The sequence below is a fragment of the Chiroxiphia lanceolata genome, chromosome 6 (assembly GCF_009829145.1).
Source record: "Chiroxiphia lanceolata isolate bChiLan1 chromosome 6, bChiLan1.pri, whole genome shotgun sequence".
NCBI lineage: Eukaryota > Metazoa > Chordata > Aves > Passeriformes > Pipridae > Chiroxiphia > Chiroxiphia lanceolata.
In genome coordinates, this window is record NC_045642.1 from 58,581,246 (window position 1) to 58,599,866 (window position 18,621).

At 43.2% G+C, this 18,621-nt stretch overlaps 1 protein-coding gene across 1 annotated transcript in view; it reads right to left on the minus strand.

Moving 5' to 3' along the window:
- The window catches only part of RHOJ (ras homolog family member J), a 54,849-nt gene extending 37,425 nt beyond the window's left edge, over positions 1-17,424 (minus strand). Inside the window, exon 1 of the mRNA XM_032691384.1 lies at positions 16,695-17,424. Within this exon, the coding sequence (XP_032547275.1) occupies positions 16,695-16,872 (178 nt within the window). The 5' untranslated portion in view covers positions 16,873-17,424. The remainder of the gene's footprint in view (positions 1-16,694) is intronic.
- Positions 17,425-18,621: the final 1,197 nt, after the last annotated feature.

The following is an 18,621-nucleotide window of genomic DNA, read 5'->3' on the forward strand; positions in this document are numbered from 1 at the left end:
CTACTGCTCTTTGTAATGAGAGCTCCCAGAATTGGAGAGCTGATGAACATTTGAACCCTCTAGTGTGTGAAATAATAATGGCCAGCTGGTGCCATTTCAGTGGGGAAAGCAGTGAGCAAATGGCAAAGATATGAGATTTAAATCTTGTTTATACCGTGCCACTGAGGACCACTAAGAAACGGGTTTGGATTGGTTTTAAGAGGATTTCAGAACAAAGGGGATACTCAAAAATCTCTGCCCTTTCGGAACAGCAACATTCCTCTCTACACGCAGGATCTTTGGACTTTGAGTTTGGGAGCAGATTCTGCAAAACACATGGATTGACCAGTGCTGGGACCCTCTGGAGAAATTAGGATGAGAAAAATGTCAGGAAATGCGTGCCTATATAACTCCTCAAACTCACCCCCTTCAGCTAAAATGCTAAATTGTTTCTGCTATGTTCATAAGACACCTTGGGGTGTCTGAGCAGACTCTTTGTTATTTAACAAACAGATGGCTGGAGTCAGACAGGTTATATCTACCTGGTCAATGATGCATTGGTATCCAGAAAGCCAGTGCTAAAGTAACCTGGGGATGAGTTATGGAAAAAATATGTCTTCTTGTAATGACAGGAAGACACTGGGGACAAGTTAATTCAATTCTATGCATAATTTCATCATCATAAGCTTACTGTTCACTCTGTAATTACAAAGTGAAAGAGTATTCTCAGGGTTGTATCCTTTTGAACTCAGGGCCATATTCTTTAGCCTATGTTGCCATGTATGACTATGTTTCCTCCCTTGCAAAACGCTCCTTCCTTACCTTAGGGTATGTGGATGATGGCAAACCACAGAGTGTTTTTTCTTTCCTTCTTAAACATTTTTCTCTGGAGTTTTTCCCACTCCTGTTCCTTCAGACATATTGATCTCCCTAAGCTTACTTCTTCCTAGTAGATGATCTGTTTTCTTTTAAGACAGCTACAGGTCTGGGAAACACATACTCTAGTGTCCAAGAGGACAGAGGGAGGTATTTCTAGAAATAGCAAGATGACATACAAACCGCTAGAAGTTTTAGTCTTGACTACCTTACTATAAACTCAGTGCACAGATCTCTCTTTTTTTTTTTTTTTCTCAGAACTGAGGTTTCCCATGTGTCAATGGGTGGATATAAATCCCAGCAGATGTCGAAGAGACATCTGGAGTGTATCCATTGCACTCGCCATGTCAGTGATCATCTCCCAGTTACCACAGATTTTTGCTGAGCCAAGGGAATTTGTGGCCTTCCCTCCAACTGGATGATTGCAAAAATTGTGACATATCTGACATCCTCTTCTACAGCCTCTAAGAGTCTCTGATACTGAGACTCCTGCTTAGCACTTGTGTTTCCATAGGCAAAGGTTTAGTGGTCACCCAGATGAGCCATTCTATAAACTAAAGGGTGGGTGCTGAGGGATGGGCTTGTTGCCATCCTGCAGGGAAGACCCTGATGTCTGTGGCAGGACTATTGGCCATGGAGGAACTGGGAATGTTCAGCAGCTCAGGAAGCTGCATGAGAAGATTTGAAACTCTTGGGAGTCAAAATGAGGGGAGAGGATTTTCCAAGGAAGCCAAAATGTTCGTTTTCAAATTGAATTTGACTGGGGTCTCCAGCTCTACAAGGTGGCTTCAAAACCCCTGACCTAGTTTTGATTAAGAGGTAGAAAGATGTGTTTTTCATCCTCTCACATCTGGCCATGGGCTGAGGTGCCCAGGCAAGAGAGAAAACTTTTCCAGCCAGCTGCATATTTTTCTACCCTGGGAAGAGCTCCATTGTACAGGGTGAATGCCAAAGTCCAGTTTCCTTCTGGGCTTTTCACATTTTTTCAAGTTGGTGTTTATTTTGCTTGATCTGTCCGGACTTTCTGGTTCCTGTTACTGTTCTCTCCTATTGTTGCTGGTGAACTCTGGACCTTACCAGGATTTTGGTGGAGTTGCCTTTCTCTGAGCAGGTATATGAGAGATTTCCCAGCGCTGGAGATGCGGTATCTGTATTTCCCTGCTGACCAACCTCTTTTTCTTCTGTACATACTGTTACAAAACATGGAGAGAAATAAAGCTCATTTATGAGCTCCTGTAATTAACAGGGGTTGCATCTGTGAAATGGTGAGAGACATTGGAGCTGTTGCCTTTGCTTAGCAAAAGGCATCTGTGAAATGATTTTGAGGAAAATTTGCTGAAATGGAAACTGTAGGTACTTCTCCAGTTGTTTGTATAAATTAATATAGAAAAGAAAGAAATTTGGGTAAAAAAATCCCCAAACATATGTTTGCTTTGTTATCTAATTCTTTGACAAAAATAAATCATGCAATTATTAATATATGGACATTTCGCTGCATGTCCTGCAAATACATAAGCGGAAAATTGATATTTCTTACTTGAAATTATCTATTGTGTGTCATAAATATCTTCGTTCTGATTTCTTGGGATCTTAGAATTTTGCACAGAAATGCATTAAGGAAATTACCTGCTTTACCCCCTTATTTTATTCATCTACTTGTTGGTCTTTTATTGTATGTCACACATTCCTTCACTTCAAGGGTTTCCTGACTTAGATTTGTTTGGCCCCAGCTCTGTGAGCCTTCCGAAAACCAGATGAACCCAATGGTTTCTGTGAGCGTAGCTAACCTTGAAAAGGACTGTCTAAAATTCTGTTATTTCTTCCTTTTTCAATATCAAAATGTATTTACCACGATTTCCTCATTCTGAAGACCGTCAGACTAAAAGCCATGTATTATGGCAACAGGCATAAATATTTACAACTAATAGAGACTACATCTAATTTTAGGTACCCACACCCACCGTGCTCACTGGGAAAGGAAACCAGTCTCTTTCAGGTTGTGCTTCCAGCTCTTCTAAGGAAGAAAATCCATTAGGCTCCGTCAGTAGTGCCTTCTCATTATTTCTGATGTCTCTGCTTTATTTCTTGCCTGACAGCCCACAGCAGGAACACATTCAAAAGGGTGGCCCATATATGAAATCTGAAATTCAGCGGTCCTGGGAGACCCCAAGTGAACTTCCTTAGGTCAGATGTAATTCGTATGAGAGCCAGGATTTTGAGCCCTCCCTTGAGAAGCTCCCAGGAAGGACAGATCGTTTTAGCTCCAGGCTCATGGAATGAATCTCTCCTATCAAATGGCAGTTTGGTTTGTTAATGTGACAGATAATAGAAATGCAGCTCTACAGGAGGGATCCTGAACGAGACCTGACAGAAACTGGAATATAGGTTAAATTAAGTTTAAACTTTTTTTTAAACAATCCAATTCCCCTACCCACGATGGTGTCCTTCCTAACTGAATATGGCATAAACTCCCAATCAGGTCCTTTACTGTATATTTCCTCCATAATCTACAAGCAGCATTACCAGAATGTGGCCACAAACACCTCCCTCCACGTCCACTGGGCATCAGAGGTGAAGTCCTTGTTCCACTGTCCCTAACTTTGGGGACCACTCACTGGAGCGAGATGGTGTCTGGCAGGGGGAAGATGTACTTTGCAAACTTTTGAGAGTGCTTGGGCTAAATTCCTTCTTCTGGGAATCAAACCTATGTGGCCTTAGAAGTTAGAAATGTGAATTTATTGGACAGAAATATGATGACAAAAGTTGTCAAAGGAGAAGAGGAGAAAAAAATTCTCCGACGGTACCAGAGAGGGTAAAACCATAATGAGTGATGCTCAGTTCAAAGACTGTTTTCCCTTCTCCTAAGCACTTGCCTGGCTCTGCCATCAGGTTTGCCAAGGCTTGAGAGGACTGCCAACCTCTCCCTGCAACCACTGCAGCTCTTTGTATTGAGAGAGCCCAAAACCACACCTGAGCTCACGCTATTTGAAGCACTGTCCTTGGAATTTTTTGTCTTTGCTGCACAAACATTTCATTTACAGGAAGTGGGAGTAAGCCTGCCCTTGGAAAGTAATGACTGCAATACAGTAACTGTAAAATGGATAATAACAGCAACCAACTAGAACTGGCCAGGGGGATGATAATTCAGCTTTGCGACAACTTCTGAGGTTTTACAATTTGTTTTCATTTTACAATGGAATGAAAACAAAACCTTCAGATATTATGTTTTCAATTTGGGTCTTTTTTGCTGCACTGTCAGAAATAACCAGAGGGCCCTGGACCTCAAGAATTTGTCCTTTCAAGTATTTAAAAAATGCGTCAACTTCCATGAATCAGCATTTTCTCTTGGTGGGACAGTTCATCAAAAATGCTCTGGCCAGAACTTTTGCTAACCCTAAAAGTTCAAAATTATGAGTCATATCCCCCAAAACATATTTGCTACAAGTCATTTGTTTTATGATTTATAGACTGTTTCTGGACTGTCTTCTCTTAAACATACCTTTCCCCTCCATCCTGTAAGGATGTACATTTCTTTACCACAGTCCTCCAGTCCTTCTCTCCTATTTACTTGGGTATTTTTTGGTTCTCATGCAGCTCCTTGGCTCGTTTGACCTTCTCTAGTTTACGCACAAGCAGCAATGCTGAGATAATGTTTTTTGTGGAATGCTGTGGCAGGGGTTTGCCAGGAAAGAGGTGGCTGCCGGATGGTCTCCGGAATGGAGAGTGGGCACTGCGGGGTGGTCCCACTACCCTCCTGCAAAGACATGTCTGGCTGCTTGCTGGTTCTCACTCCGATGGCATTTTCCATGAGCAGAGCTGACATCTGTCAGAAGGCAGGAACATCTGCTCCCATGCCCTGGTCAGCTGCAGCCCTCGCTGGCTCGGCAGCGCTTGAGGAATCAGAGGAGACACACGGTAACAATTATCACTCGGTGCTTGTGGGGCAGCTGCTATGAGTGCAATGTCTGGGGTTGGGTTTTGGATCCAGCTTGCTCAGAGGTGGCTCTGCAGGACCCCTGTCTAGTTCTGGCCAGCTCCATGTCCCATGCTGTACCCAGGCAAGCTCTGGAAAGACAAACTGTCTTTTTTTTTTTTTTTCTTCAGCATTTCAGGTGGAAACACCCTGTTCACTGAGGAAAAAAAAAGCAACGTGGAAAATAAATACTGAAAAAAGGAAATGTGGCTGTCTATTCTGAAAGCTGGAGGGAGCTGCAGAAAGGAGATCAGGACCTGGAAAGACTTAATGTAATTGAAGGTACAAGGTGCTCCCTAGTCAGGTGATCTTTGTATGAATTGTCTCATGCACCTCACAAAGACATACTGTGAATGCATTCAGTCAGGGACAAGCTTTGTGTCCTCAGGAGTTTCCACCCTGTTGGGTGTAGTCTCAAAATACTATTTTCCTTGCAAAATTGTTTTTAAGACTTGTATTATTACTTTTTTTCCAATCTCTCACGTTCATGCATTTAAATAGAAGGCAGGGGGAGAGAAACCCAGTTTGGAGCACCATATGGGGACAACACAAGTTATTGCTGTTCCACCATTATCTTGGCACAGGTCTTTGTCAAAAATTACTTCAGATTTGGGTCCTCATCTTGTATTCACACTCCCTGTTGCTTCTTCCTTCCTTGGAAGCATCAGGAGGGACTTATGGTATTGCTACAAGGAGCTCTTTACAGGAAAAGAAATAAATTGGGCAATATGATTCAAATAATGGAAGAATGAATTATTTCACCATTTTAGCAGTTTCCCAGGAGGGAGACTAGAGGGAGAAAATGCACTTAACACTCTGAAATATTAAAATAACAAGAACCACAGCAACCTCACCCCTCTGGATTTGAACCAAACCAAATGGTTTAGGTAAATGCCTAGCAGATCTTCTAGTGGCACAGTCCATCAGAGACTATTTCTATGTGTGGCAAGGGAAATTCTCTATATTAATGATATCACGAACTGGCTCAGCTAATTTGGACTTCTTCTGTAATGCCTGTTTTTTGGCAGATTAGCTGAATATTTTTTGGAATATGAACTCCTTTTTCAGTGTTGAGTTTGATCCTGTTTTCATGGATGATATTCCTGGAAAATTACTTTCTTAAAGCTGTACTTCACATATATTTTTTTAATGAGAGATGTTGCAACCTTGCATTCCTGGAACAGGCTTAAAATATTCTGAGCAGTAGCTAGAAGGTAATGGGATGAAGGGAATTGTGCTTCATTTTTGCAATTTACTGGTTACATTCCTGGCTACACAGAACAAAGGAAAGCTGCACTGTGGAGGTAAAAGACCTTTCTAAGAGCTTAAATAATAACAACCAAATGCCTTCCTAGATGTTGTTCATGCTTTTGCTGAAATTCTTAATGGCAAGTTTTCAGTGAGCAAAAATGGGATTAAACGAGAAAGAAATTACAAGCAATTCTGTAGCATCCTTTGTGGTTTTGGTATAGCTGAAAAAGTTTATGTGCAGCTATAACTAAACAAAAGTAAAGATGCACCTTCTAAACACCTCTCTGGAGGTATTTGCAGATACACCATGAACGCTCAGTGGTGTTTGTGTGCCCATGTGAATCCACTTGGGAAGCAGCATAATACAACCCAACCTGTTGTATAGTGCTCTCGTCCAAGCTGGAATGCACAACATGAATTCCTGGGCATTACTTCCACAGGCCATTTCTTGGTATATATAGCACAAGATAGATGGTCTCAGGAGGTGTTTTCAGCGTGAATTTGTTCTGGAGCTGAGATTCCCTGGTGGAAAGGCCTCACCTTTTAAATGAAAAATCAAGCCTCCGCATTTCGGCTGCTTGTGGACAGGCTCTCAAGCAACAGGGCTCCCAAAATTAGCCAAGATGTAGACTACACACCTAGTTATTGGAGGAAAACATGCTGAAGTAAGTTAACCAGTTCTGAAATGGAGCTGGGGGATTTCTCAGAAACCAAGCATGTCCTAGATGGAGAGGGTACAGCCTGGGAGGACACAGCAGCTGGATAGCTGCCTACTCTGGAACCAGAGTATGAGACAGCTTGTGAACTTAAAACACATTTTCCAACCTTATGGGATTTTCCTTAAAGTCTGTTCTCAGCAAAGCAGAGTACTATTGTAAATAGATGCTCTTTTTGCCCCATCTCCCAGGGGATAAAAATTAATGTTGTGTTTAAACATGTATGTTTTCCCACTCATTGCTGAAGCTGTTCTTTTCCTTAAAGTATGCAGAAAGCCTAGCATGAGCAGATATGTTAATACCATTACTTCAAAGTTATAGCTGGAGTCTGTGCCAGAGAGTCTTTAATAGGAGACGTGGCCTCTGTTTGCAGGGGTTGGAAAGTAGTTTTAGTGAGTCATCTCAGGCATCCTCCTGCACTGTGGCAGGACCTTTCTGTCCAGTCCCTCTGCACAGTCCTCTTTAACTCTTTCAGATGCCTAAATGCTGGCTCCTGTGCTCATCTCTGGGACTACTATTTCCATGAGACACTTGCACACTGTCCTAAACCAGGAGTGAGGATGCTAGTACAGCGCTGTGCTGCTCTTCCCCTCCTGCCCCAAACCAGCACCCTCCTGACTGTGCCTCCTGTGCCACTGTGCTTGGGAATATTTTTACAGCTGTCAATCTTCTTCCTTTGGGAGTTTTCTCTTTTTCCCAGTGCTTCTCCTGTCAGTGAAAGTTTTTTCCAGCCTTTTCGTCCCCTGAGGCTGGTTGGCACATTTTGTATTTATGGATTCATTGCTGTGCCAGCTCCTGAGTAAAAAGGCAACCCTGGGGCAACCTCAGTGCTGGATTTGCTGGTGCACTGGATACACACTGAATCTGGGGATCTGTGTTAGCTGAAATAACAAGCTTTCATGGCCTTTCAGGACCTCCCTTTCCCAGGGATCCCAAATGCACCACTTTAGCGATGGAGACTAGGGGACACCAACTCCCAAGTGCCATAAAGAGGATACTGTGTCCCCAGGACCCTTCCACACCATCTTCCCTACTCTGCCATAGGACCTTCTGTGCCCACAGTGATAGCTGTTTAAGAAGAGGGCTTTGCTCTTGTTCCTAAATCTATGAGTATGTCTGCTACACAGCAAATGCTCAGGAGAAGCCATTGCTGTGTAATGAGATCTGCATCTGTTTCCAAAAGAGATCCAGTCTGAATCCAAAGCAGCCACACACCTGGGCTGTATCCCTGGGTCCTCCCTCATGCTGCTCACCTGGCTGTATCCTCACTGCTAAGACAAGAGGGATGGTGCCTGGGATTGCAGTGAGGCGAAATGATTCATTCTCAGATCTGGGAGAGCTTTCCCGTCCACCTGGGTACGTGGGAAAGCCATTGGCTGATGAATGAAACTTGAGCATTTTAGCACATGTACAGGTTGCACGTAAAGTCTAGTCCCCAGATTCAGCCAAGGCTTCTGGTAACACGGCTCGTCTTGGCTGAGAGACTTCTGAGTTTGAATGCAATTAATGGTTGATATTAAATAAGGCGAATCAACCTTTTTTTTTTTAAAGCTTTTACTTATTAGACATTACTTTAAAATTAATTTTCACTGTTATTATTTGGGGGGAAAAGGGAGATGAATACTAGTTCAATAATCCAGTTTAGAATTCATTCACTTGGTACCTCTTGGCATAAAACATGGGGTGAAAATTCATAAAACTTCCATTCTTTAGTAACATATTCCCTGACTTAGCTGGAAGACCCATAACTTGAGGTAAAGCAAAATATAACTTTCACGACACTGGTGAGTGGTGACTCCTAAAAGCAGATGAGAAATATAATAATTTGAATTTTTTTCATTGCAAAGATAAATAATAATTTGACAAGAGATGTCATTACTGTTTAATGACTTTGTCCGAACAGAACAATTGAAGGAAATATGTTTGCTCTTCCTCATCCCTTGCCATTTCCATGATGTCATTAGGCCTGGCCATAACAACTGGAAAGATAGAACATAGGACTGGCACTGCCTGCAGGGCAAAATACACACAATGATGCACAGTAGAAATGATATGTATCACTAATACAGATGTCAAGGTATCAAGGTGTATCAAGAGAACAGTATACGAGAAAGAGGTTTTAATGGAGGTGTTTTGCATTGACTTAATCAGTAACTAAAACATTTCTGCCACATCCTGCAGAAATGTGCCTAGGAATTTGGGTTGCTTGGACTTCTTTGCTAAGTTTGTTTTTTCTTTCTTGCACGTGGAACATCTTCTGTTGGAAACCATCTGCCTGGCTGCCAACATGCACCTGGTCTGGCACTGTAAGCGGCTTTGCCCCCTTGTGTGGGTGGCTGGACACATATACTGAGTCAATTACTGATTTTAAGACAGTGGATGTGGTTTAGTTCAAGCTGTAGAGATTGTCCTTCAAGGGCCAGAGGCAACAGTTCTGGTTTGGTTTTCTCAGCTGATGTCACCTCCTGCAAAGTTGTGCTGATGAGAAGGGGAGGGAAAGACTAGGACTGACTAACTTAGAGCAGTGAAGAAGAAAAGGGTTATTTTCTCATTGCTACCACTGTTAACCCTTTTTGTGATCCAGACAAATCCCCTCGTTTCTCTTTATAGCAGTCCATTGCTGCATAAACAAAATTTCAAAATCTGCCCATCCACATACCAGAAGAATCACTCCAAAAAGTCCCTTTCCATAGCTCTGAGCACAAGGGTACCAAATCCACAGCCTAATGTCTTCCTCTCTGACATAGCTGTGAGCAGCTTTAAGATGATTTGCCATTGATCAGACCAAATGTAGGTCTTGTCCTGGACTCTGAACAGAAGATTGTGTCAGCTCACTTCTTGCAGAAGTCTTTTTCATTAGCCTGTGATAGCACTCAATCTCCCTGATATCTGATCCAACCTCCTTTTTTTGCAAACCTTGTTAAAATTTTGTCCTCAGGAACTTCCATAAAGCGATAAGTCCTTGGGTTAATCACATACCACACACAGAAATATTTCTTTTTAAGCCTTTTCACTTTTCCATCTTTCCAACCCATTCCCTCAGGCCTGTGCCTGACCTTAAGAAAAATCCCATCATTCTACACCCAAACCACCAACACAGATTCAAATGGTCTAACTCCTCTTTTAGTGTTCTTTGTGATTCCCCTTGCCCTTCAGACACCACATAGCTAATACAAAAGAGTAGACAGAGGGGCTTAGGTGGAATTTAGGCTGGATAAGTCTGGATAAAGTAACATGGCTGCTTCATCTACTCCTCTAATTCCTGGCACTGTCCTTCCTGATGTGTGCTGTAGTTTGCTTACATTTTACATCTAGTTTTCAAACTGCAAATGTCATTCATGGTGCAGTGTTTGTCCCCTGCTGTGCTTGATGCCCAAGGGTATCCACTGACTGATACTGGCTGAAGAAATCAGTTCTCTGCATTGGGCTGCTGCAGCTTCTGGCCTGTCAGTGGAGTCCTGTGTGGGGAAAGGATTGGTGCAGAGCTCTTTTGTGCCTCTTTGTAGCATAAAGTCAAAGTAATATCAAACCAGGAATGGCAGCAGTACTAAGAGAAGCTATATGACAGAGCCAGAGGCAAAGGTAGGAAGCAGCTCAGGTGCTGCAGGCTCGTCTCCACTCACAGCCGTAGGGGGACAGGGGACAACAGGGACTTTGTCACCGCGGCACTCAGAGCACTGCTGCAGAAACGATCTGCCCTGAGAAATAGGATCCCAAAGCATGCACACACCTCTGTCTCCATGGGCTTCAAGTGGATTGTGCACCCGCAGGACAATACAGGGATGTGTGTGAGGAAGAGATAGGAGTGATAGTTATCTCGAGTCTTTGCACACTGCAAAACACCTTCAGAAGAACAGAGCCCTAAGATGCTTGGGGGTGTATGTGGGGCCTGTCTCATTTGAAAGGAGACTAACTGTGGTGATTAAGGAAAAAGGCACCTTTTTGGTATAAGGACTGTCCAAGCTTCCTGGATGTGAAAAAGCCTTAGGATCACTAGATCACCTCTGACTTGTGTGACTCAGGACTCAGAATTAAACCTTCTGTGGAGGGGCTAAGAATAAGTGGTTCTGTAAAATTCATCTTCAAAAAATTCAGCCATGAAAACCTTTGAATTGCACTGGTGGGTTTCTGTTGTATTGTACCTCGAATGTTTTATTGAGATCCTTGGTTTATTCTGGATGATACCAGGAAAATTGGCAGAGAGTCAGTGCTTTCTTGTCTCAGTGATAGAGTTCAAATCTGTACCATCAAAATTGGATGAACATTAAAAGGAAAAAAACCAAACCACAGCAAACATCCATGCAAAGAAACATCACAGCTCTCTGTCAGTGCTATTTATAGATATTTCAGTTTAATGACCCCAAACATTACATGAAGGGTTTCTCTAATGTGCTACCAAGACTGTTTATAGGAGACAACTGTCTCAAGAATGTGGTAGTGTGAAGACTCCCATGGCAGCCCTCGTGCAGAAATTGCGAATCTCCTTGGGCAGTCCCTTCCTGCCTAATGCAGATTCAACAGGGGCAAAAAAAAGGGATGGTATAGGGTTTAAATCATCACTTACACACCATGGCAAGCAGAGATGGGTTAAAAACAATGTGCAATAGCAATCAGTTAAAAGTGACTATCACATCAAAAGCATGGACAGATGTGCTCTCACGCCTGTAGCTGGAGAAATTTGGGATGTTATGGCTCCCATCTGGTTTTTGGCTGGTGGTTCCTGCCCCATGGGGAGAGGCTGCAAGGCGAAGCTGCTTGGTGCTTGGCCTTCCTCCCTTGGATGCTCCTGCCTGCCCCAGGACACAGAGCAACTAGTCACGAGCAGCCCCATGATCAGTGATAGCCCACTTCCAACTCCTCCCTTTCGTGGGAAGACACAAGGAACAGGGAGTTGAGTCAGTGCTCTGGCACATAGACAAAATATAATAGATTTATGGATTTGCACAGGTACAAGCTGACTGCTCTGGGCAATAGTAGTAGTACTGCCCCTATGCTAATAAAAATGCCAGAGCAGGAGACTCTCCCTTCTTACTTGGCTTGTCTGGCCAGCAAGGTTGGGATCACTCCTCTGTGAAACTGGTGAGTGCTCCAGCCCACTTCAGTGCAAAGTCAGACAGATTACATTGAATCATCACTAAAGAACAAAAAAATGTGTCTCCTAACAGTAAGTAATGTCTGTCTTCTATATTGCTTTTTATTTACAGAGCTTCAGTCAGGGCTGAGCTATTCTGTATGCTATTCATTAGTTGATCACATGCCACTGCTAATTTTTTTCAAATGGATTCACTATTTATAAATATTCACCAGTTTGTGCCGACACATGAGGAGAGGGAGGGACATTTTTACACCACCTACTTTTTGCAGATGCTTTGCAGTTCTCCTTTGGAGGGATTGACCTTGCTCATTTACCAAAGATGCAACTTTGGCTCTTAAAGATATTTGTATGGTACTCATGTCTGCACTGTGCCTAAACTAGACAGTTTAGTAGTCACAACCCTCTTCTTCTCAGACTGCAACCATCTAAGGAGCCCATTCACCTTTGTCTGCTCAATGGGCTAAGTTAGTTGCGTGCCATTGTTTCTGCTCCTCAAGCATTGAGGGTTTTTTTACATAAAGAATGCACTTTGGAATAGAATAGAATATTTCCATTTGGAAGGGAGGACCTACAGTGATCATCTAGTCCAACTGCTTGACTGTTTCAAGGCTGACCAAAAGTTACAGCAAGTCATTAAGGGCATTGTCCAAATGCCTATTAAACACTGACAGGCGTGGGACATTGGTCTCCTCTCCAGGAAGCCTAAATATAGATTTTAGGGTGAATAAATGTCATGCTAAAAATTGCAGTGCTTTTAGGCTTCATGAATATAAAATGGGATACTTGGTGGCTGTCTAAGTAACAAACAACACACATCTCCCTTCTGTATTTCACAGAGCAAGTCGGTTAACTTTGGTACTATTAAACCAACTCTGCTGGTAGTTGAGTTGAATTTTTTTGTTGGTCCAACCTCAGCCCTAAATAAACATGTATAACCTCACATAGCGAGACACAATACAAGTCACCCTGGCTGAGAGACCTTTGCTCACGGAAAATCAGCATTTGGTGTTCAAAAGACGGAATGGAACCAGCGTGTCAAAGCATCTACTCACTATCCAAACAGTCCCCATTGTTACAGTTATTGCCAGTGATATCCTGTTTGTCACTGGGATAGCACTTTGGTTCGCCTGCCCTAGAAACAACCATTTGCCTCGTGGCTAAACACTTCCAGTGTGGGACTTGGAAATTCCCCAAAGTAAGAAAACCTACTCAGGGCTCTGGCCTCTAGCAAAACCTCTCCAAAATGCCTTGAGAAATAACCAGACTCATAAACTTCCATACATCCAGTGAAAGAAACCATTTTCACACCCAAGCAACAAATTTGCCCTCCCCATCTATCTGGCATTGCTCTGAACCTACTCTACGTGCATCACACCCCAACCCTGGCAACAGGCCCTGAAGAAATTTGGGGTTGCGGGCTGTGGGTGAAATCTGTGGCAGAATATTACTAGTGTGGAGCTAATAACTGGTTTGGAATTTTGTACAGTGCAGCTGCATCTGTGGTGAAACACCAACAGCCTTTCGTCCCAGGCATCGCCGTATCCAGTTGTAAATGCTGTGTGAGTTATCTACAGGAATATCTGTTCCTTCCCTAAGTGAAATTCAGCTACTGTATTTTAGATTTTCTTAGAGGTAGGTTGAGCCCAAATTTTATAAGGTGGTTTCAAGCCCTTTCATGTGAAAGGCACAGAATAAATACTGTACAGACCTAACACTACTGGAGCTCAGCCCTTTGAAAAACTGGTTGATTCCTCTGGGCCACTCTTGTCAGTATGTCCACTTGCTTCACCTGCTCCATGAACACCTGTCCAGGGAAAGAACTAAAAAGGTGCAATGCAGCAGGGCAAGTACATGTAGCTGGTGCTTTGGGGCCATGAGCAGTTAATGCCTTGGCCACAGCAGTCGTGCAGCTGGAGCTTTTCCCAGTGCTGGGCTGGATAGCATCACTGTCTCTCCCAAGTCACTGGAGTCGTGGCAGTGAGAAACTGCTCTGAGATCATCACTGGAATCCTTGATTTTTAATGTTTCCCCGTCCCCCACCCCTACATTTTCCATTAGAAAGAGGTAAACGGGTAAATGCCCCGGGACTCGCAATCGGGTTGTGACCTGGTGAGGCAAGAGGAAGCACTTGCTAACACACCACTGCTGGTAATAACTCCTGGGTTGAAAATCTTCAGTGGAAAGCGCAGCTTTGAAAATATCTGCAGCAATTAATTGCTTTTGAAAATTTCCAGCACAGAAGGACTGCATCTAACAGTTTCAGCTTCTTTGGGAAAGCTGAAAGAGTTGGTTTAAGCAGGAACAAGGGCAGGGGTAAACAAACCAGTTCCCTGGGGTAAATTCAAAAGTGATATTCCGGAGTCTCCAACACCCTGCAGGATCTGCCCGTGTATGAAGCCTCCCTGTGTGCTGTAGTGCCTGTGATGTCCCCATGCCCATGGTACTGCCATGCCAATTCTCTCCACCATGGGTTTTCGTGCAGATAGATGTGGAAGAGGCTGTTCCAACAGAATATCTCAAAGTGAGTTGCCCAAAGTGAGTTCTTTTCTCAGTCAATATCCACAGTATTTTAAATAGGTTATATTTTATGCCATGCAATATTTTTATGAGTGGGACCTTTTCCAGCACTCTGCTCCGGTAGTAATTTCTACTGCTCAATTCTACATGCAGTTTTGTAGTGAAATTGGTTTAATAAATGATGGGATTCCCCAAAAAACTGAAATTCCTTTTTTGATCAATGCTAGTTTTGACCACTGCTTCTGAACAGGGTTTGTCTCAGAATAGCATGTTAATATACAGAGCTATTTTTTCCCTTATCTTTCTGAATTTTCCCATTGAAAATATCCTTACTTTATATTCATGTGCTATAATACTTAAGAAGGTAGATAAGAATAGCTGGAGATATTTTATAGGGTAAATCTTCGAAACCTGAAAATGAAGCTTGATTTAAAAGTGCTTGCATACTGCTCTTACCTGGCACCCGAAGGAAACCAGGACTATGCTGCTTTATCTTTCCATCCTTCTCTCAGTAACTTTTGAGCCCACTGGCAATTTCTACCACTTCTGACAGAGGAAAGGAAACCAAAGCAAGCCCCTGTGAGTCACCTGTAGCTGAGTAGGGGAGAGAAACTCGGGGTGGTGCCCTCACCAAGTGCCAGCCTGCCTGGCTGGCATCAGTGCCTGTGTGTGTGCACAGCCCCCATGCACGCATGTGTGTCCCCACACTCACTCCAAACTCACCCAGACTGATGCTTAGGTGGTCTGGCACCAGCTAGTGTGTGGCTTTTTCCATATGCAGAAATATTTGCAGGGCATGAGAGAGAGTGGGAGAAGGGCAGTGGATGCTGGGACTAGCATATTGTAAGGGATGAACAGATCGGAAATTATCAGGAGAAAGTGGGTGCTATTGCAATATAGGGCAGCCAGGCACCCTTAGGGATTTTGGCCCATGGAAGTACACATTTACAACATGCAATATTCTGTCTTATATCTTGTCTGTGTAAAGGTTTTCTTCTAAAGAGGTTGTTCAATCTATCTGGTGGGAAGGGCAGAGAAAAGAGAGAGCTGCTTGCATTAGAAGTGACGCTGCCCACTCTTGTGGAGGAAAAGGTCTTCACATTTCCATGGATCAGATTCTGCAATTACACAGCTTTCTTGTTTGGCCAGTTCATCTGCTAAACCTGACATGAAGCCAGAATGCAAACAGAGATTTTCCCATTACAGAATTCCAAACCTATGATAAGCCACACCATGAAAATTCAGTTTTTAAGGAGGTGGGGAGAGAACGAGGGAAACTCCAACTGCTGCTGCAAGATAAGCAATGAGTTTTGCAGTGCTTCTAAAATCTGTTTGTCAGGGATCTCATAAACAACAACTGTAAGCCAAAGAACACTGTGAGAAGAAAAACAGTAGAATTTGGGATAGTAAAATTTAAGCAGATGTTTGAGCACCAGTTTTAGTCTATAAACCATCTGTGTGATAACTTTGGACACAGCTGGATAAAGTAAGTAATTGCTACAGAAAGAGGCTGTGAATATTGTACTTAATCTGTGTGTCTGTTCTGCACAGCAATGCAGTGAACATCATCAATGATCTTGATTATGTTTGTATTTTTTCTCATACTACAAATTATCTCACTATAAAGTATTCAAAACAATGACCACTTCTACTTTCCCTATCATCAAGTTATAGTATTAAAATCTATTTATAGATGGAGTAACAAACGCCTCCGAAAGGACAGTTATATTCCGACAGCACTGAAAGATACTATGCTGGTTTTCTCAAAGTTTACTCTTTAAATAGGATATATTCTCAAAGATTACTCCTTAAATAGAATATAAATATTGTAATTTATTCATCATTTGCCATGAGGCACAAGATCACGACAGCATATATTTTTTTTGTGTATGTGTGTATATATATATATATATATGGTCTTCATAAGTGCAGACTGCAAAGCTCAGAACTTCAAAAACTAACCAAAAATACAGTCGATAGAGTCTGAATTACATTTGTCGTCCTCAAAATCTGGTGGATTTAATGGCACCCCTAACGCTGCTTAGTTGCCAAAACCAAAATAAGAATCAGAAGCAAACAAATAAGTTCTCTGAATAAATCCTGCATTGCCCCAATTTTATATGCTGCCATCTAAGCTGCCTGGCTACCATCCAGGCCTGAATGACATTCCAGGACAAGAAGTAACCCATGCATCCCTTTTGAACTGTCCTCTCCTCGAGTTTCCTTTACCTCCCACTTGGCTGTCCCGCAGCTCTCAATTAAATTTCTTTTTAAAGCACTTTCTTACCTGCATAGTGGTCAAACACAGTGGGCACGTACTCCTCCGGGAAGGCATCATTGGCATAACTCATCAGCAAGCAGGTTTTCCCAACTGCACCATCCCCGACCACCACGCATTTTAACATCTTCTTGGTGTTATTCCTGCTCCCATCAGTGCAGTTGTCATTTTCTTCCTTGCAGTTCATTCTTGCTGCTGCCGCTGCTGCCGCTGCTCTTGCTGCTCCCAGGACTTCCAAGTGCACATGAAGGGAAAAATGAAGTGCGATTGTATTGACTTTTCCTGAGTTTGGAGTTGGGGGGGGGGGGCCAGCAGCAAATCTCAAACTCAGGAAATCATACTAATGTTTCCAGTCTGTCACAGCCACTTCTAACAATTACCAGATCAGTCAAGAGAATCATCGAGGTAAATAAATTAAATACGTAGAGAGGAATACCATAAAAAAAGTGATCTGTCCCGTTTCATTTGTCCCAGTCAGGAAATCCTCATCCTGCCCGGCAGTTCTCAGTATTTATTGCGACTTCAAAAATATCAGCAGCCTGCGGCTCTGATTCGCGTCTCCCTTTCTCCAGCTTGGACGCAGGAATCAGGGACTCCTGTTAAATCCACTCCATTTTCCATTTCATTTCTAACATGGAGGAGAGCCTGGAGGTTTTTAATGGAGTTTTTCCTTTCTTTCTCCAGCTTGCTGTGTGTCAGGAAATCATGGGTTTCCTGCTGAATTCCATATTAGGATCAGTGGGCTTGTGAAGGGCTGCAAACAATGGGAGCTCTGTGTGTATTTGTACTTTGGAGGAACTCTGCCAGGACATGGAGAAAGGAAAACACTAGAGGTCCCTCTGCAGAATGAAGTTTTCAGGCTTTCTGCTCCATCCCGCGCTCCAGCTGCTCTCTGGGCTGCCGGCACCGAGACCGGCGAGGAGGATTTGGGAGAGGCTGAGGGAGACGCGAGTGTTGGACATGCACGGCCGGGCGGGGGACGGGGAGGCTGCGAGCTCTGTCCCTGTCTCATGGCTGCCTGTTGATCCCAGGCACGACCTCCTCTCATCTCAAATAGGTATTTTCTTCCATTTGGGAGGGGAAAAGGGGGAGCTGGAAAAGCAGATAGGAGGTGTAGTGGGCAGATAGAGTTTAATGTCAACTCTCTGTGTCTATAGCTCTTTAAAGTACTTGGTTTTATGGAATATATGACTGATTTTTCAATTCAGGCACTCGGAAAGTTTCTCTTGCACTTCCCCTCATCCACTCCAAAAAAAAAAAAAAGAAATAAAAAAGAAAAAGACAGATTTTCCCTTGCCTAGCGTAAACATGTAAACACAGACAGAGAGAATAAAGTGGAATTAAGGGTTAGAGGAATTAAAAATATAAAAACTCTGCATAGAAGTTTGTGAAAAACCCCCTTTGAACTGTATGATTCCTACCCCCCTCCTCTGTTTTGGTCTGGTGTTTCACACGCCTTCTAAGCCTTCTCTCCATTTAAATATACATCAGTCTATATGTACATGAAGGGCTAAGCTCCCTGCTACTTCCACAGGAAAGATTCTGCAATTTCCAGCAGAAATGAGCCAGACATTAACATAAACCCCAGTGCAGCAGCCCAGCACATCCTGCTGGCTGCATTTCCCTTCCACAAGGCTCGAAGGCTTTGAAAGGGGGAAACACCCCCCTGCTGGGACTCCACGGGGAAGCACACCGTGCTAAATGCTTCCCTTGCCTTGCTCATGCCTGGTGAGAAATAAGCGCCCAAAAGTACTCACAGGCTTGGAACAACGCACACCTGGAAGTGCAAAGACCAACACAACCCTGAAAAGGAACTCTTTTAGCTCCAAACTGCATGAGTAAAAACAAACACAACCTTCATAATGAAAATCCTTACCACCAAACCACACGTCCTTCAATTTTAGTGGTGAAGGGCCGGAGCAGACCCGCCTGCAGT